The sequence below is a fragment of the Bufo bufo genome, chromosome 1 (genome assembly GCF_905171765.1).
Source record: "Bufo bufo chromosome 1, aBufBuf1.1, whole genome shotgun sequence".
Lineage (NCBI taxonomy): Eukaryota > Metazoa > Chordata > Amphibia > Anura > Bufonidae > Bufo > Bufo bufo.
Window position 1 is genome coordinate 129,088,776 of NC_053389.1, and position 20,915 is coordinate 129,109,690.

Genomic DNA, 20,915 nt, shown 5'->3' on the forward strand with positions numbered 1-20,915 from the left:
TGTAGTATATGTGATTTTTTCTGCCCATGTGGGAGGTTTTATGTGGGTAAGACCTTTAGACCTCTCTACGTGCGATTCAGGGAACACACAAAATCAATAGAAAGTAGAATTGGAGCTACTTGACTTATTGAACACATACATGATGTACATGGAGGCAGAGATGATGTGTTGAAGTGTGCAGGGATAGATGTAGTTCATATGCCTGAACCAGGAGGAGATGGGAAGAGCATATTATTACAGAGTGAATCCACATGGATTATTAAAACTGATGCCACGGGACCTCTGGGATTAAATGACAAAAATGACTTAGCTGTGTTTGTATGAAATGGTTTTAGATTATATTGATGTTTAGCTATATGTTTTTATAAGGACATCAAGTTGTAGATTGAAGTCATCACTTCACCTGTTCGATCATGACGTGGGAGTGGGAGTGATGTATATAGTACACCTCCCCGCTACGTCATGGGAGGCTTGACAAAGCGCAATCAAGCGTGAAACGTCTGTTGCCTGCTGTATCTGTGCGGTGCCCCGCATCTATCGTGATTTTACTTACAATAAAGCTGCAAAAAGGAAGTTGATGGTGAGTGCCGCGTTTTTTCTTCTTTCAACTATTTGAATATACAGTCCTGATCAAAAGTTTAAGACCAATTGAAAAATGGCAAAAAATCATATTTAGCATGGCTGGATCTTAACAAGGTTCCAAGTAGAGCTTCAACATGCAACAAGAAGAAATGGGAGTGAGACAAAACATTTTTTGAGCATGTTGAAGCTCTACTTGGAACCTTGTTAAGATCCAGCCATGCTAAATATGATTTTTTGCCATTTTTCAAGTGGTCTTAAACTTTTGATCAGGACTGTATGTCTACTTGGTAGAGCACCACCGAACTGACGCATGTTTATGGTGCAGGTGTGGATCCTGTTGGACATAAACCACATTAGGCAGTGCCGACTGTGTTTGTTTTTCTTTATATGGACATTTATTATAGTTGCATGAATAATATATTTGGTTTTAATAAAATATTCTCTTTAAAAATATTGCATCAGCAAAAGAATTGATGGTGTTAGATACAGCAGGCTGGAGATAAATAGAAGTGCTTTTTGTTTTATGTTTCATATGAAATTAAGAAAATGATGAATGAAACCTAAAAGGTCAGTGCACCGCTGTTCATTCTCCCAGCTTTGTTTCACAAAGATGCAGATTTTTGTTTTATAGGAATTATTCCATCTTTTTGGGTACATCTTTTTTGGTACAAATAAAACAAAACAAAAAAGCACTTTCTTGATCAGAGGCGCACCATTCATGAGGCGAGTTGACAACTTTATCTCAAGTATCTCTGAATGTAGGCCATAGTATTTTTACATGAGGATAACTGTAATGTTTCATTAAGGCTGCTTCATCTGTAAACAAATTACTACAAAACGAATCATTACTTGAAACAGTTTCTACAATGCCAATATAGGTTTACAATGCGGGTTGCAAAGGTCATACCGTCATAATCACATACTTGCATTCTATTTAGAAGCTTTCTATTGGCAAAAAATATTTCTCCTTTGTTTCTGACTCTCGCTATGGAATTTTTTTGCCATTCATGAGATGAGCCTGTGGAAATGATTTTACAGATAGAGAAACCAGAGTCAGTGTTCCCAGAGATGTATTATTAGAATTGTGAACATAAGAACATTTCCATAAGATCATGTCAGTGATGAGGCGACTTATAATAGCTTATGACACTAGAAAAGAAAATGAAATATGCCAACCTATGTTCATCTACTGTACTTACCCGGGCAGTCGATAGATGAGCCAATGAATGAGAAAAAAGAGACAGAAAGAGGCTTGAGAGTCAATTTGTGGAGGAGCTATTCCAGGCTTTCAGCATCATCTGTGAATTGATGCCTTTTAAATTGGAAAGTAGAATCTACAAAGTGTTTGGGGCACTTTTCATCTTTGCGGAATTCTCCTCCGCAATTGGATTACATGTATGGATTTGCATATCATAGAAGATCTATTTGTTGGAGATTTATTTCTTAATATTAAAGAAATATATTTCAGGACCAGAATGGGTCCTGTAAGCTTTGTATGTAACTGGGATGCATTTAATAACGTAGACCTGTCTTAAATGTCTATGTTATCATGCTTAAAGGGACTGTCTCAAGGAGGAAATTTAATTTTAGAAGAGAAATAAAGTGTTTATTGTTGTTTTATGTGATTTTTAATGTTAAAAATGTGAATTAATAATCATAGATTAGTGATAGATTAGTATAGTCTCCATGAAATGATATAGTGCAAACTCTATCGATTTAGAGCCTACTCTGTGCTTATAGTGCAGTGTTACTACCCTGTGTTTTCTAGGTCTACAGCAGTACAGTAGAGCAGTTATTAACCCCCCCCATTGATAATGAGATGACTCTGCTCCTGCTGTCCAACTCTATAAAGTAAAGCTGAGTAAGCTGTATAAAACAAGAAGCATCAGTTTACTGTGTGTACTCTAGTGTGAAAACTAGAATATTTTAAGATTTTTTTATGGCTAGTAACATAAAAAAAACAAATATTAAATAAATGATGTCAGAACCAGTCATAGTCTTCTCACATTTTAATAGGCAGTTTTGCTAATAGTATTTAAATTATTGGGAACATTGCATGCTTTTATTATATAACTGAATGCAGAAGTTTACACCAATTAGTTAAATAAAGTAGAGCTCTTTTATTGCTTCTAAAATGTGCACATTTCTAAAAGACAAAGTTGCCACTAGAGGGAGATAAAGATTTTTACAGCCAGCATTGATTTTAATGGAGGTTGTGTGATTATGTCTTCAGTCTGCTTCCCTTAGATAATTGTGCTGCAGAAATGTATGCATTTCACTAATACCTATATTCAGAGATTTAACCTCTATAAATGATTAAATAACTATATTCAATGACCCTATCACAATATTAATTAAGGTAATCAGTAGTGTTGAGCACGAATATTCTAATTTTTATCGCGAATATTGCCACTTCGAGAATTCGCGAATATTTAGAATATAATGCTATATATTTGTTATATCGAATATTCAGAATTTTTTTTTATCTGAACACATGATTCCTCTCTGCTTCTTGCTTGTGGGCCAACGAGAAGGAAGCAATGTCAAGTTCACAACAATACTTAGTGCCCCAATCAGTAATCTGTAGTCAGACCTGCTAAAATGTGAAGTTGCACGCAGAGCGAAAAAATATTCTAATCACTGCCGATTAGCGCAATCGCGAATATATTGGAGCTCTTGACTCTATTTGCATATAAAGCTATTGTAATGTTCTGCCGTGCCAACCATTTTCTCCAGTCTCAGGAAACTTATACCAGCTTGAAAAATTTAGCCAAGGTGACCCACGCATGTATTTCGCTTTACGAATTTGCATTACGCGATTTTTACATTGCCGATTTTTTGCATTCAATAAAATAATCTCGAATTCACGAATATATGACAAATATTCTACAAAATATTTGTGAAATATTGCAAATTCGAATATAGCCCCTGCCGCTCATCACTAGTAATCAGTAGAAATTGGGGCATTCATTATGTACATTATATAATAAATGTCATTATATAAGTAACACTTCCAGTGTACAGCTATATGAATAGCAATGACTTCTAAATTTTCCACTTTAGGGTACAGCAGTGGTATAAATGGCACGTAAAATATAAGAAAAAGAACTGGATCGCACATCCTCAATACTATGCTTTTATCTAACTGCTTCTCAGCATAATAAGCATTGCTTCTCAGCGCAATTTATCCTATACCGACCCTTATGCTGCATGCTGTACATGAGGCATTAGTATACAATTTGATCAAAAAGCATAGGCCCACTCACCGCGACAAGGTTGCCTCTTTGAATGGGACCCTAGTCTAAATTTGGCGCAGCCCTGCATGGCGACCACCGACGCCGCAGCAACACCCCAGCAGGCAGCGGGACCCAGAAGTCAAACATCGCCCCCGATGTCTGGCAAAGCCACCCTGGCACTGGGCACCACCAACCCACCAGGGCAGCACCAAAGCATCAATGGCTGCCGTGCAGTACTGCGCCATGTGAACAGGTGTGGAATTCACCCTATCACATACTCTCAGGAACTCCAACTGAGAGGTAGGAATTTATACCCTTATGCAGACTCCTGCTAATTATAAGCACCTGGGTCGCATGGGGAGGAGTGCTGATACCAGTAATCTTGTCGCGGTGAGTGGGCCTATGCTTTTTGATCAAATTGTATACCAATGCCTCATGTACAGCATGCAGCATAGGGGTCGGTATGTGATCAATTGCGCTGAGAAGCAATGTTAATTATGCTGAGAAGCAGTTCTTAGGTAAAAGCATGGTATCGAGGATGTGTGATCCAGTTCTTTTTCTTATATTTTACATGTATTGTAGAATCTTTGCTTTTCCCCCCTCTGGTATCAGCACTCCTCCCCATTCGACCAAGGTGTTTTTAATTAGGAGGAGTCTGCATAAGGGTATAAATTCCTATCTCTCAGTTGGAGTTCCTGAGAGTATGTGATAAGGTGAGTTCCACACCTGTTCACATGGTGCAGTGCTGCGTGGCGGCCATTGTTGCTTAGGTGCTGTGCTGGTGGGTTGGCGGGGCCCAGTGCTTTGCTGGACAGCAGGGGCGCTGTTTGACTGCTGGGTCCCGCTGCCTGCTGGGGCGGTGCCACGGCGTCGGTGATCGCCGTGCAGCGCTACTCCAAATTTAGAATAGGGTCCCATTCAAAGAGGCCTATGCTTTTTGATCAAATTGTATACTAATGCCTCATGTACAGCATGCAGCATAGGGGTAGGTATAGGACATATTGCGCTGAGAAGCAATGTTAATTATGCTGAGAAGCAGTTACTGTAGATAAAAGCGTAGTATTGAGGATGTGCGATCCAGTTCTTTTTTTTTATATTTTACAGTGGTATAAATGGCCTTTGTGGAATTTTGCAATGCCTTCTCATTAAGTCAATGTATATCACTATGTACTGTATGTCAACATATAACAGCAACTAGAACTGTGTGTTTCGGGGGGGGGGGTAGTTATATTTTAAGGGGACTCTATTACATTTGTTTACCACTTGCTTTGATAGATAAAACTATAGCTGATTAAATATGATATTAGGTTGAGTTTCCATGTTAGAAAGACCGTATACTGTAATTTTACAATTTTACAAACAATTTTTGACAATAAATTCAGCTAGAGACCGAGAATCCTCATGAATCTGGTGCATTCACAAACTATCTGCCTACCTAACCTGATTGACAAGCGCCTTTCAGCGTACTTCCTTTCCTGCTGCTGCTGAAACCTTACAGTGCTCAGTTCCAGTCTCTCTGGCTTTGCATCAAAATAGAGAAGCTAGGGGTAGATGCTAGAATTCTGAACTAAACCTGCTGCTGGAAGGAATATGCTCTGCAGCTTGTACTGAGCTTGTGAAATGTTACCAGATGCAGGGAAGGAGGTGCACTGGTAGGACCCTGTCAATCAGGTCAGATGGGTGGAGATGGAGCTTAGCTTGTGAATACACTTGAGATCTCTCAGGCTCTAACTGGACTCAGCATTCAATTTATTATCAGGCAGAACATTTTTCAAAAAGGATTATACAGGCATGCTGACACAGATTTTCTGCCAAGTCTAAGAGATCTATTGTATAATAATGCAGTTTTTATTGCAAAATCTGGTAACAGATCTTCTTTATATATATGGCATTTTGAGGGATGAGGCAAATAACTGATAACAGTATGTACATATGCAGAACATTGAATTGCTCACATTACATAGGGTAAGACGTTTGCAGTTTACAATAAACGTCAACATTTAGGGTAAGTTCACATCTGCGCTATGAAATCCGGTAGGCTGTTGCAGCAGAGAACAGTCTTCTGAATTTCACCATATCGGACATTTTCTGCCGTTCACTGCCAGATCCCCATTGACCATAATGGGATCCGGCGGTTATCTGACTGCTTTATGGCATAAATGCCGGGTTTCAGCCAGACAAATACCGCTGTGGTTTTTGTCTGGCAGACAGCCAGCATGTATGCCGAAAACAGGCTACCGTACAAGCCTGCTCGATATCCGAACGCTACTGTGAACTGTAGTACAATACAGACTTACCACAAAGCACAGTTAAATGATGCAGCAACCTTTGAAGCCCCAGTCCCCAAGATAATAACTACATAAGACCATAAGACTCAGTAAATTGTAATGCAATAATCCAGTATTGTATAATAGTTATTGAAACTAAACACATTAAAAGAAAAGGTTAAAAAAGCAGATCTGAACATTTTACATTGGTCATTTTACCTGCCTACTGTTCATCTAGAATAGCAATATCAATCGAGCACCAGATGTCAGAGTAAAGGAATTTTTATTGTGTACTCCTTATCTTATGCCTTAGGGTCCATTCACACGTCCGTAGTTTATTGCGGATCCGCAAATTGCGGATCTGCAATACACCCGGCCGGCACCTCCATATAACTGCCTATTCTTGTCCGCAATTGTGGCCAAGTATAGGACATGTTCTATGTTTTTCCGGAAGTTCGGGGGCGCGTCCGCATCCATTCCTGCCCCATAGAGAATGAATGGGTCCGGACCCATTCTACGGACGTGTGAATGGACCCTTATTCAACAACCTTTATTTGCATTATTTAGGAAACTGGTCTCCATCCTGTCCATCTCCAACTTTGTAAAGTTATAACTCCCATCATGAAACAACTGGTTCTAGTGTGTCAAGAACTGAAAAGCCACAGTTGGGAGATCTATAATCTAGTTGTCATGGAAGCTCTTGGGTCTTGCTGTTGATGTTGACTCCATTGTCGATAGAAGTTGTATTCCCCAACAGTCCAAAGGGCAGCACCTTCTATGATATAAACAGATTTCTGCCAATGTAGAGGGCTTTTCCATTGCAATATATTGTATACTTTTACCGTGTAATAGGTCTCCCAAGGAACCAATACACTGCCAGCCCCATCAATTTTAGGTGATCCTATTGGTGCATTGATAGAGCTTTTCCACATCTTATATGCATTTCCTAGTACTTCATTACTTGTTATTGACTTGGATTTTGCGCTCATATATCACATGGCTTTTGCTTCTGTCTCTGCTTCTCTGTACAGGTCTCGCAGTACACCAGATAATTACCATCACTGTCTCCCTAATCATGGTCATTGCAGCCTTGATAACAACACTCGTTTTGAAAAATTGGTAAGGATAACTTCTACTCATTTTCCACTCAATGTTATGGAAGTGAATACAAGGAAGCATGTATTAGACGTATAATGTATATGGTACAGTGGGGTTTAGCCTGGTGCATCACCTACATGATCTCAGAGGACACACTTGGCCTTCCGAAGCTTCAGATCAGCATTGGAGAGACATGACTATAATGGGTTGCTGATCTTTCATAATGATTGTATTTTTATAATGTATTTCTCGATGTTTACCTACATTATGCCCAAGTGTATTACATTCAGGTCTGACATTAGAATATTTCGTAGACACTCAGGAAATACTTCTGCTTATGGTTGTACAGTAAAATAAAATGAAGATAAAATGGAATGCCAGATATATGGAATTTTTGTAGTATTGATTTACAAAATGGACTGTCCTGTCCATATCTGTGTTGGTAAATGGTTGTATTCCCAATCATTTCCTAGTACTATGCCTCATACTATTTTTCTATTATTACTCCTGGACATGCATGAATTCCCCTTTTTCAATAAAGTGAGTTTGAGAGTTTGTAGTCAATGATAATTAGACTGCGCAGGGACACACCCTGTTGGCAGGGGGGACTATTATTGCCCAATTTTCAGTTAATTCACACATTTAGGCCTCATGCACACAACAGTATTTTTTCATGGTCCGCAAAACGGGGTTCCGTTGTTCCGTCATCCGTGTCCGTTTTTTTTTCCGTGTGTCTTCCTTGATTTTTGGAGGATCACCAGACAAGAAAGGTGAAAAAAAAATCTAAGTCAAGTTTGCCTTGAAAATGATAGGAAAAAAACGGACACGGATCACGGACGCGGATGACAATCTTGGGTGCCTCCATGTTTTTTCACGGACCCATTGACTTGAATGTGTCCGCGAACCGTTGTCCGTCAAAAAAATCGGACAGGTCATATTTTTCTGGAAACACGGATCACGGACGTGGATGACAAACGGTGCATTTTTCCGAGTTTTTAACGGACCCATTGAAAGTCAATGGGTCCGCAGAAAATCACAGAAAACGGAACAACGGACACGGATGCACACAACGGTCGTGTGCATGAGGCCTAACAGGAGGAATTTCTGACTAGGGACACAACCCATCTATAATTAGAGATGAGCAAATCGAGTCTATAGAATCCGAATTTTCGGGGGGTTTGATTCGGATGAATTGTGCAAAATAGAGAGAGAGAGAAAGAGAGGGATTCACATTGACAATGTCGTCCTTGAAGCATTGGAAGGTTAATTTGGTCAAATCAGACCTAAATAAAATTTACAGAACTTCACTCATCTCTATGATCATAATTCTTATTCCATGGAAGATAAATGCACATTACCTTTACTAAAACAGACAGTAGAGGTTGTTAATTTTGCAATAGCAAACAAATATTTGGCATACATAACTTGATGTGTGGTCTACTTGATAGAAAGAGTCTAAAGCCTGTTCTACACTAGCCGATTGAGCAAACCATTGTCAGAAAGAAAGCATTACCTCCCAGCAATTATCTGCTAGCTAGCGGAGGAGACTGCTGCTATTACATGCCGCAATCTCCTCTGCAGCATGGGGTGGAGCAATCACTATGCCATCACTCATCCCCATGCTCTATAGTGGTTTGCCGGTGGCAGATCATAATTAAATAACATGGGCTATCGGTTGTAGTATTACACTGCAAGAATATTGCTTTTGAGCGTTCAAACGGGCACTCATTAGCGTTCATCTTCCGAAAAATTGACCAGTGTAATACAGCCTTAACAATCTGTGCCTGCAAGATCCTGAAATGTAAATCTGGTACTGTACATAATGGCATGTTGCTAGAATCAATGAAGGTCCAATTTCTGGCACTTTTGCCATTCCTGAGAACCAAGTAGCATAAGTCACTTTGAAAGAACCACTGCACAGCTTGGATCTTGTGCAGGGAACCACAAAACATCTCCATTTAAGTGAGGATTGGTAGTTTTCCCAGCAGTCTGACCCAATGAGCAGAGAGTGACTGCTCTTCCTAGTGAGGTGCCCTAATATGCCCCTCTTCTGATGAGTGATAAATCCCTTTCTCGATATGGCATTCAACATGACCGGCAATTTTCATCTCCACTAAAATAATATACAGTAATTCATGTGCGCATTCAGATACATCTGGGATTTAATTTTCTCCAATCCATTTCTTTTTCTTCCTTTTTACGCATCCTTAAATAAGCTCTTTGATTTTGCAAAAATACTGTAGGGAAAAATAAATTATCGTTTTCCTCCACAGTGTTCTCGAAGACTACCTGTGGAGCTTTTTATTGGAAATTGCAGTATTTTTACAACCATGAATAAACATAGCGTTACAGTAATTATAGGCCGCAGTTTGCTCATAATGTCTGGATGGCCTGGAGGATAAAAAAAAAAAGTAGAAGTTTATATAGCAATACTTGAGAACAAAAAGAAAGTTTTTTTTCAACTGAGTTTTCAAGAATTAAAAAAAAATTTGAATAAAAAAAAGAGATGTAATATTTCTGATTTCCTTCTACATACTGTATAATGATAGAATGTAGGCTGTAGACATGGGTCACTCCCTTTAATGTACCCCATCTTCTGGACGTTACTACTGTTGCTGCCTTCTTGAGAGCACACAGTACATTTTACAAGAACACTTATTGCAGTATAAAAGAGGAGCAAGAAGTTGTCTGACCGGACACAGCGAATTCCAAGTTACAACAAGGCATTGCTACAGTTTTGGTCCATAGATGGCATAGCGCTAACATTCAGCCCTCCATTTCTTAGTATCATGTACAGGGGTTCTTTGTGATACAGTTCACTTTGCTCTATCATTTTTGTTAAGAAGGAAACTTCAAATCCATTTTTCCAGACTCTGAATCATGTTGTGTGACACAGACCACCCACAGTACATTACAAAAGTATTCAACCCCATAAAAAGTCAACAGATTTGTGTGGGTTCTAACACAAAGCCAACAGTTTTCATACTGCATACATACACTACATAAGTGTAGGTTGATACCAGGTTGATAAATATTCCGCCTGGAATTCCTATTGCTGCGTCATACAAAAACTAATTTCTTTTAAAACTGTTTTTGATTGATGAACACCTTAACAATTGCCCATTGCCTTTGACAGCGGGCAGTGCAGGTGCCAAGTCTGCAATGAAGTCTCTTGGCCTCACTGCATTAACGCTTCTGCTCCTACAATCTAGCAGAAACGGGTCAGGCCCTGGATTTCAGAGACTAAGGAGAATATAGAAGTGTTTGTAACTTTTTTCTGGCTTCAATCTTGCAGTCTACATATGTAGTGAATGGAGGAAGCGGCAGTATCGTAATGATCATTTCATTGCTGGGTGCCCTCCTTTCCTCCAGCACTTGTTGGATCCTAGCAGTCCCAGATCAGCTCTGCTGTTTTGACCTGTAATTGGGGCTCCTATGGATGGAAAACAAAAAAAAATGATAACGTGCAGATGTCCCCCAGAGTTCTTTTATGATCTTGTGAGAGACATATTATGTACCAAAAATATTTACATGCATAAGTAAATTATTATAAAAAAAATAATTACAAATAATGAGAAAAACTGAAGTTTAAAGGCTATGGTCATTTCTGGAAACAATTTTATTTATTTTATTATTGCTATTATTTTATCAAGCATGCAGCATTGCCAGGGTTAAACCCTTCTTTGCTTCTGTGCTTAGCTGCAGGCTGTTTCATATGTGTTAGGCCTCATTCACACGGACGTTACGGGAAAATGTGCGGGTGCGTTACGGGAACACCCGCGATTTTTCCGCACGAGTGCAAAACATTGTAATGCGTTTTGCACTCGCGTGAGAGAAATCGCGCGTGTTTGGTACCCAAACCCGAACTTCTTCACAGAAGTTGTGGCTTGGGATCGGTGTTCTGTAGATTGTATTATTTCCCCTTATAACATAGTTATAAGGGGAAATAATAGCATTCTGAATACAGAATGCATAGTAAAACATCGCTGGAGGGGTTAAAAAATATAAAAAATAAAATTTAACTCACCTTAGTCCACTTGTTCGCGGCCCGGCATCTCCTTCTGGCTTCAGCTGATCTCTGTGCAGCAACAGGACCTTTGGTGACGTCATTCCGGTCATATGATCCATCACCATGGTAAAAGATCATGTGACGTACCATGTGATGACCGGAGTGACGTCATCAAAGGTCCTGTAACTGTATTTAATGCTCACCACAGGTCCTATTCAACAAAGGAGACAGAAGAGATGCCGGGCTACGCGAGCAAGTGGACTAAGGTGAGTTAAATTATTTTTTATTTTTTTTTAACCCCTCCAGCGCTAGTTTACTATGCATTCTGTATTCAGAATGCTATTATTTTCCCTTATAACCATGTTATAAGGGAAAATAATAATGATCGGGTCCCCATCCCGATCGTCTCCTAGCAACCGTGCGTGAAAATCGCACCGCATCCGCACTTGCTTGCGGATGCTTGCGATTTTCACGCAAACCCATTCACTTCTATGGGGCCTGCGTTGCGTGAAAAACGCAGAATATAGAGCATGCTGCGATTTTCACGCAACGCATAAGTGATGCGTGAAAATCACCGCTTATCTGAACAGCCCCATAGAAATGAATGGGTCGGTATTCAGTGCGGGTGCAATGCGTTCCCCTCACGCATCGCATCCGCGCGGAATACTCGCCCGTGTGAAAGGGGCCTTAATCAGCTTCTGCTATATTTACCATGCTGTTGTCTCAATCATTGCCTTAGTGCCTAGGTGCTAAACTAAGCATGTACCAAGTCTGTGCCCAGTCAAGTGTGGTGCAGTTCCTGATGTCAACCTGCCTGTTTTTTTGTGCCACATCAAGTCAAGTCTTGTTTGTACTGGTGCAGTTACTGATGTCAGCCTGCCTGGTCCTTCGCCACTCCAAGTCAAGCCAAATTGCCAGCATCTGCTACTTTGCTTGTTGAGTGTGGCTATCCTGTGTTGCAAGTTTGACATGCTTGCTATGTTGTTTTGCCACATCCTTTAAGCATTGACTCTGCTGTTCCATGTGCCTTGGTTCCTTTTCTTAGTAGAGTACCAAAGGTTTGCTGTTGTACTGTACCTTGTTATTGCTTCACTTTGCCAGTAAGTATAGCATTGTTCACACTGCATTCTTTTCAGAGACAATTCACTTTATACTTTTATCTGCAGCTATTGAAGTGATGGACACAGATCATAGCAGGTGCTGATTACTGCAGCAGGAGTAATAAGCACAGTCAGGAAAAGGAAGCAAACAAGTAGAATCAGGTCAGAGCCAGTGGTCAGAGACGGAGGAAACAATCAGTGGACAGGAGCCATGGGATCAATCTATAGTAAAATGTAGCTGGTGAAGGGAGCAAGACAATGAGCAAGCAAGTGAAGGTCACCCACCAGTAAATTATCCAAATAATACACAAATCTCTTGCTGCACAGAAGTAAACAACAGACAAGCAACAGGAAACAGGAAGAGCAGGAAGCTGGAGCGTTATAAAGGATGATAATGGCATAATTGCCAACAGATGTCACATTGCCAAGACATCTTCACATCTTTACTTTACAGACTTCTAAATGGGAAAACTGGCTGCTGAACTTGTCACGCAATACATTTTCTTTTTTTTTTTTTTTTTAAATGCTTTATTTTCAAATCAAGAAAATACAATGTGAACAACACCAACAGTGGTGTAATACGGTACCGAGCACATACAAAGCATTAATAATTTAGACTGTGCAGGATTAGACAGAGGACTGTTACATTTCAGAGTGCAAAAAAACCCAGCCTAATTATTCTATATATCTCAAGCAATACATAGCAAAAAGAAGGTTCAGGATTCCATGTGGATGGACACTACGGATCTTTATGAAGGGATGGGTAATGATATAGGTCCCAGAACCTGGACTTTCGTAGGGACAAGACTGGAGGTTAGAGGGGTTATTTAGTGTGACCTATTGAGTTTAGGTTCTCTCATCTATGCTGAATTTATAGCGGCGGAAGGAAACCTGTATTGTGTCCATAGGGCCTATCTTTTCATGAGTATCGAGTGGGTTCTTGATTCCCACGAGGCTAGTTCTTCAAATCAATGTATTTGGTCGACCTTAAGCCTCCACTGTTCCATTGTGGGAACAATTGTTTGCAGCCAATATTTGGGGATCAACAAGCGGGCCGCTAACAAGAGCTGCTTAAAAAGGTAAGAAGGAGCCAAAGAGGCCGTATTGTCAAAAAGAGTGAGCAGAGCACCGTATGGAGAGACGGTCACGTTGGATGAGCAAATTTGGTTGCATAATTGAAAGATCTCTTTCCACCATTTGTTAATGGGGGGGCACGACCACCATATGTGGAGGAAAGTGCCTGGCTCTTCTTGACATCTCCAGCATTTATTAGAGGAGGGTCTGGTGAAACGTGCTGACTTAATTGGCGTAATGTACCATTGTGACAATATCTTGTAATCGTTTTCCTGGGCTCTTACGCACCTGGATAATTTATGAGGGGCTTCAAATAATAAGGGAAGGGTTTGAATAGGAATGTCCAAGCCCGTCTTCTTCTCCCAATAACGAATGAAAGCCGGTTTGGAAATTAGGGGAGGGGATCTCAGTTTGTTGTATATAAGTGAGATTGGTTTTTTTGGGGGCTTTGGGTTAATTATTAAGGCTTCAAACCAGGTAAGAGGCCGTTGGAGTTCACCTTTCGAATTGTTTTTTCGAATGAAAGTTTTAATAAGCGGAATAAGAGTAAGGTCACAGGGATGAGGCTTAAGTAGTGATTTGATAGTGTCGGAAGTGGGCATTAAGCCTTGAGGCTCTAGGAGGTGTAATATAGGGACTGTTGAAGATCTAATTGAATTGGAGAAAGTGTTGCGAGGTCCAGAAGAAGCAGAGCCTAAAATATCACTGATTGTGGTCAGAGGGGAAGGGAATGGGACTGAGCAGTGTGATTGGTTCCACCATTTCCATGTTTCGATGGTAGCTTTGATTATTGGGTATGACTGGAGACTAATGGAGGGAGGGGGGTCAGAGCCTAAGCATATAGCACGGGCTGGCATACCAATGATGTTTTGTTCTAATGCGACCCAGGACTTGTTTTTTGAATTTCTCAACCAATCGATGACTCTAGTCATTGATATAGCTCTCCCATAGAGTTCAGGATCTGGCAGGCCAATTCCACCTGTGGCTCTAGATCGGGACAGGAAGGAGTAAGAGAGTCTGGCTCTTCTGCCGTTCCATATAAATGCACTAAATTTTTGTCTGAGGGCGGTATAATAAGATTTTGGGATAGGAATTGGTAAGACTTGTTGAAGGTAAGTGAGGCGGGGGATGACAAGGGAAGAAAGAAGGTTTTTCCTGCCAAACCACGAAAGTGTCAGGGCTGATTTGTTGAGTTTATCTAATGCTTCAAATAAGGAGGATTTCGTGGGGGTGAAGTTGAGTGAGAAGAGATCGGAGCTGTTAGAGCTAATCTTTACTCCTAAGTAGGTTACAGTGGGGGATGACCAGTTGAATGGGGAGTTTACCATCAAGGAGCGTTTGAGTTGATGAGATAGGCCCGTACTAATAATAATGGATTTACTTTCATTAATCTTAAAATCCGAAACCTCACTGTAGCTCCTTAGATGCTCCTGAATTAAAGGGAGGGAAACTCTAGGGTTAGAAGTCATAATCATGACGTCGTCTGCAAAGGCGGCGAGTTTATGGCTCCTGCCTCCTAAAAACGTTCCCTCAATCCTAGTGTCTGCCCGAAGTTTTATTAAAAAGGGTTCCATAGCTAGGATGAATAGAAGGGGGGATAATGGGCATCCCTGGCGTGTACCGTTATGTATTCGAAAAGGAATGGAGAGGTCACCATTGACCATGACCTGTGCTGTGGCTTGCTCGTACATGGCAAATATCGCCTTGATATATGGACCAGGCAGGCCGAACAGATCTAGTACGTGACTTAAGTAGTTCCAATTTATACGATCAAACGCTTTTTCAGCGTCAGTACTGAGGAGTACTAGTGGAGACGAAGTGCATTTGGCATGGCAAAGTATATTAATAACTCTAGCCGTATTGTCTCTGCCTTCCCTACCACGGACAAAGCCCACCTGGTCCATATGTACCAGATAAGGGAGAAGGACTGCCAAGCGGTTAGCCAAAAGTTTCGCTAGAAGCTTAAGGTCAATGTTGAGTAAAGATATAGGCCTATAATTAGCACGCACTTTGGAGTCCTTCCCCTCTTTAGGAATCAAAGCAATATGCGCAGTCGTCATGTCTCTAGAAAGGGAGATATTTTGCAAGGTTTGGTTGCAAACATTGAGTAGGTAAGGCAGGAGTTGTTTCTTGAAAGTTTTGTAATAAGAGGCGGGAAGGCCGTCTGGTCCTGGACTTTTACCCTGGGGCATTTGGGCCAAAGCTATGGATAGCTCCTTGATGGTAAATGGAGCCTCTAGGGAGTGTTTCTGTTCAACGGATAGGGTTGGGCATGACAGAGGTTTCAAGAAGGTGTCAATTAATGAGGAGTGGGCAGATGGGGAAAATGAGGAAGGGATATTATAAAGGGCTTCATAAAAGTCCCTAAATTGGGCCGCTATTTTTGATGAAGCGAAAATTGACTCGCCTTTCGGTGAGGAGAGTTGGTGTATATAATTGTCTGCCCTCCTGGCCTTAATTCTGCTTATTAAAAATTTGGTGGCTTTGTCGCCATGTGTATAGAACTTGTATTGGGAGTTAAGGTAATACTTTGCTGATTTACTCTGTAATAGGGCCCTCAGTTCTGCTCTGGCTTTGGATAGTTCTTGAAGTTGAATCTCAGTCCTAGATTTTTTATGGCCTACTTCAAGTTTCCTTATTGTGGAGAGGAGATTATTTATTTTGCCTTCCCGCAGTTTCTTTAAATGGGAGCCAATGCTAATAAATTCGCCTCTAATAAAGGGTTTATGAGCATCCCATGTAACTTGGGGAGATAGTTCTGGAAGGGAGTTGAGTTTAAAGTATTCATCCAATAATGTGGCTATTTTTTCAACAGATTCAGTGTTACCTAGGATGGATTCATTCAGTCTCCAACTGAAACTCTTGGGTTTTTGCATAGGGGAGGTTACCATTAGGTATATAGGAGCATGGTCGGATAAGTGTATAGACCCAATGCTAGGCTTTTGGCATAATTGTAGGTGTTCTTTAGATACAAAGATGTAGTCTATACGGTGATATGAGCCGTGGACATGAGAGTAAAATGTATAGTCCAGGGTGTTAGGATATAGGGTACGCCACACGTCTACTAAATGGAGATCCCAGAAGAAGTTTTTAATGAGCTTTAGGGAGCGCCTGGAATGGGGAGTTTTGTGTGAGGAAGAGTCTAACTGGGGGTCAAGGGCTGTGTTAAGATCTCCTCCCACTAAAACTATACCTTCCTTAAAAGAGGAAATTGTTTGAGCAATGGAAGAGAGCCATTTAGCCTGGTTATTATTAGGAACGTACAGGTTGACGAAGGAGTACATTTGGGAACCTATGTAACCTTTCACCATGATAAATCTGCCCTCTGGGTCTTGGAGGTGATTGGTAGGTTTGAAAGGTATTTTCCTCTTAAAACCAATGTTAACTCCTCCAGACGAGGCAGTGGCCCCCCCACTATGGAACCAAGTGGGGTAGTGAGAAAATTCCATGTTGGGGTAGTGGTTAAATCTGAAGTGTGTCTCTTGGAGGAGCAGCCCATCCGCTCCCTCCTTGCGCAGGATGGAGAAAATCTGGCTTCTCTTAGAGGGCGAGTTGAACCCTTTTACATTATAGGATGCTATATGGATGTCAGCCATATTTAATTATTACTGTGAACGTGATAATATAGTGTGTGCTGGTCCCCCAAGAGACAACACTCACGATCTGAAGAGGTCCTGCCCCGCCCAGAGGAGAAGCTGGAAACCCGCCAACCTGCATGTACCGCTGATTGATCAAGGAAGTCTGTGTCAGGTACCTAAAATAAAATAACGGGACAGGGGAAACAGTGAGAACAAAAGAAAAATACAAAAAATAACATGGAGTGGAATGAGATCCACTAGTGTAAAGCATGGGGGAAAATTGGTCGAAGACCAGTTTACATGACGTTCAGCACATATGGGTGCAACCCAAAAACGGATTAGAATTTAAACAAGCAATTGGCAGGAACCCTAATGGGGAGAGAAATAAGGGCCTAATAAGGCTATGATAGAAAAGCCTAGGGGTGTAAGGATTAAGGAAGGCCCACTGGGTACTGGAGATTGACAGGGGTAGATAGCAGGTAGACATGCATTGTGGGAACATTATCTGATAGAAGCTAACTTAAGCATGACTAATAAGAGGCTATATAGTGGATCTACTAGCAGGAACAGACTAAGCTATACAGAAAAAGGCTAATTCTCTGGATAGATCCACTAAAGACCTGTAAATGAATATCACCCCTGTCCATGGTTGTAGCTGGAGGATCTGGAGTATCATTCTTGAGCCAGTCTCTTAGGTGTCAGTTGACGGCTTCTCTTCCCCGTTTTATGAGCCTTGGGAGTGTGTTGCAGGGAGAAGGCTGCCACTTCTGGAACTTCAGGTAAGGCAAAGAGGTCTTGGAACTGGTCCCAGTTTTCTATTTGCATAGGTGAGATTTGAAGATGGTCATAGACGGCCTCTAGGTCAGCATATGAGGTAATGTTGAAACGTCGGCCTCCTTGGGAAAAGGAAAGGCCAAACGGAAAGCTCCACTTGTACAGGATTTTATTAGCCCGCAGCCATTCCGTTAGAGGCTTGAGGTGTTTGCGCTTCTTCAAGGTAGAAGGGGCCAGATCCTGATAGATCGATATTAGCGCTCCTTCAAACAGTATGTCGGATCTATTTCTGGCAGCCTCCTGAACAGCGGATTTAACCTGAAAGTTCAAGAACTTGCAGATAATGTCCCTTGGGGGTTCGTCCACTTTCGGTTTAGGCCGCAGGGCCCTGTGTGCCCTCTCAATTGTGATCTCTGGGGCGAGTTCAGGGCCAAGGAGGGAGGCACAGAGGGAAACGACAGCAGCAGGAACATCGCCAGGGAGAACGGTTTCAGGGATTCCTCTTATCCGCAGATTATTCCGGCGTCCCCTATTCTCCTGGTCTTCCAAGGCGTTCTGCATCTCGTTCAGGTAAGTACCACATCTACGAAATTAGCTTGTTGTAGCCCTCTGGTGATCCAGCATCTGGGCCTGGTTATTCTCAAGCGTCTCGACTCGCTCACCCACTTGCCTCATATCTTGGCGCATTGCTGCAAATTCGCTGAGCAGGGGCTCCAGAGCTTTATTTAAGGTATTCTTCAGGTAGTTCCTGGTGATCGGAAGGGCCCCCTTACCTTGTAACTCTTCGGTGTCGCTCTCTTCTTCTGATTTATCGTGCTGGCCTGCTTTCTGTTGTTGAGTCGGCGCCATCTTGGAGTCGCGGGCGACGAAAGCTGCAGCCGCTTTTTTGATGAATCTGTCCATGTCACCCCCTTGGGCATGACTTTTATTAGAGCTGGGGTGTTCCCCTGCCTTGGGATTACCTATTTTCACCATTTTCAGGTGGAAGGCAAAAGATTGCTGGTGCTGAAAGCTGTCAGTAAGACGGAGCTCGGATTCAAGTGGCCATCTCGAACCGGCGCTCACGCAATACATTTTCTTTACAATGTGGAGACCAATTTTCTCTCAACCTATACATAAATAAATAGTAATAACATAATACTAAAGATATGAAATATTCAAAATTATCATCATTACTAGTGTTGAGCACGAATATTCGGAAAGCTAATTTTTATCTCGAATAACTTAGAGAATTTGCGAATATTTAAAATATAGTGCTATATATTCGTTATATCGAATATTCACATGATTTTTTCCTGCTTCTTGCTTGTGGGCCAATAAGTCATTGGCCCATAAACAACTTAAGCAGGGAGGAATCATGACTTCAGATGGAAAAAAAATGACAAATATTCTAAAAAACAAATATATAGCACTATATTGAATATAGTGCTATACTGTATATTCATTTTTTAGAATATTCATAATTTTTTTGCATCTGAAGTCATGATTTCTCCCTGCTTAAGTTACTTGTGGGACAATGACTCATTGGCCCAGAATCAAGAAGCAGGGAGCAATCATGTGTTCAGAGGAAAAAAATTATGAATATTCAAAAAAAATGAATATACAGTATAGCACTATATTCAATATAGTGCTATATCATGTGTTCAGAGGAAAAAAATGCTGAATATTCAAAAAACGAATATATAGCACTATATTCTATAGTGCTATATATTTGTTTTTGACCCACGCCTGTATTGATTGCGTAATATTCGCATATTACGCGATCATTACCTTGCCGATTTTTAAGTAAATAATTAAAAGTAGAATATAACGAATATTTGAATTAACAAATATTCGACAAATATTCTACAAAATATTAGCGAAATATCACGAATTCAAATATGACCCCTGCCCGTCATCTCTAATCATCACTATCATACTGTACATTTGTCCAAGTTACAATGCTATACAAATAACTCAACATCCATCAAAAGCATGCACACATAAAATATGACTTTATTGTTGATGTTAATTATAATAATATATACTAATAGTTATGATTATTATTAGTAGGATTATTAGTAGAGGTGGTAGTGATATTATTCTGCTTTTTAAATATACATTTTTTTTATTGTACTTTTTTTTTTTTGTAGAACTAGTAATAATATTAGTACTGTAAGAATTTATCAGGGAATGCATCACCAATTTATTTTTATTAATTAAATAAAAGTCCTTGTTTTTAAACTGTTATTTCTATACAGTTTTTTTTTTGTATTTGATTATGGGGCATCCATTTTACCTGCCATGCTGTTAACAGTATTTTAAGATATGCAGACACATGGACCATAAGCACAAGGGATCAGTGATGGTCAGTTTGCAGTGTTCGCCAGCGAACACATGCAGGCTGCCATCTTTAGTAAGGTAGACTCACCCGTCCGGCGATGCACAGGTAAGCCCTTACCTGTGCCTGTGCCAGGAGCCGGTCTGAAATCAAATGCAGTCAGCGGGAACAGGCAGTTCCGAGAACAGCCGCCGGGGGCCTTCATCGGGCTGTTCTCGGAACTGCCTGCACCCGGTGACTGCATTTGATTTCAGACCTGCTCCCGGCACAGGTAAGGGCTTACCTGTGCATTGCCGGACGGGTGAGTCTACCTTACTAAAGATGGCAGCCGCATGTGTTCGCTGGCGAACACTGTGAACTGACCATCACTGCAAGTGATAGGAGATGACTCATTAATGTTTGTGCAAGAGTTTTGCAGATCTGCTTTATGGTCTGTAAAAAGGCCATTGTGAGGGGTGGGGGAGTATATGTTATGGACTGTGCCAACCAACTGGTTTGACTTTAGGATAGTCATGAGGGAATTGGCAGTCCCCAGGTTTTCATCTATCACCCCTTCAACATCAGGCCACTACCTTTTGGAATAGTGCTAGTGTGGTTGGCTGCTGACCCACAGGGGCCAGAGACATCAGTACAAAACACTGACAAATAATTGTAGTCAGAAAACAAGCAAAGGTCAGGGCGGGCGGAAAAGGGGTAGAATTGGTAGACAAGCAGAGTTTAGTACATGGACCGACAAACAGGAACAGGCTAGATAATCTAAAGCTCAGGCACCCTCTCACTGGGGTGGGGAAAGTGCCTTATATAACTTGAGACAGCAAAACATAGGCTGGGGAGAAATTAGAATGTGCGAATTCTAGCTCTTAAAGAGCTAACAAGT

The 20,915-nt window shown here is 41.0% G+C and overlaps 1 protein-coding gene across 1 annotated transcript in view; it reads left to right on the top strand.

Moving 5' to 3' along the window:
- AJAP1 (adherens junctions associated protein 1) overlaps positions 1–20,915 on the top strand; it is a 216,979-nt gene that overhangs the window by 88,858 nt on the left and 107,206 nt on the right. The window contains 1 exon segment of the mRNA XM_040429425.1: positions 7,117–7,204. Within this exon segment, the coding sequence (XP_040285359.1) occupies positions 7,117–7,204 (88 nt within the window).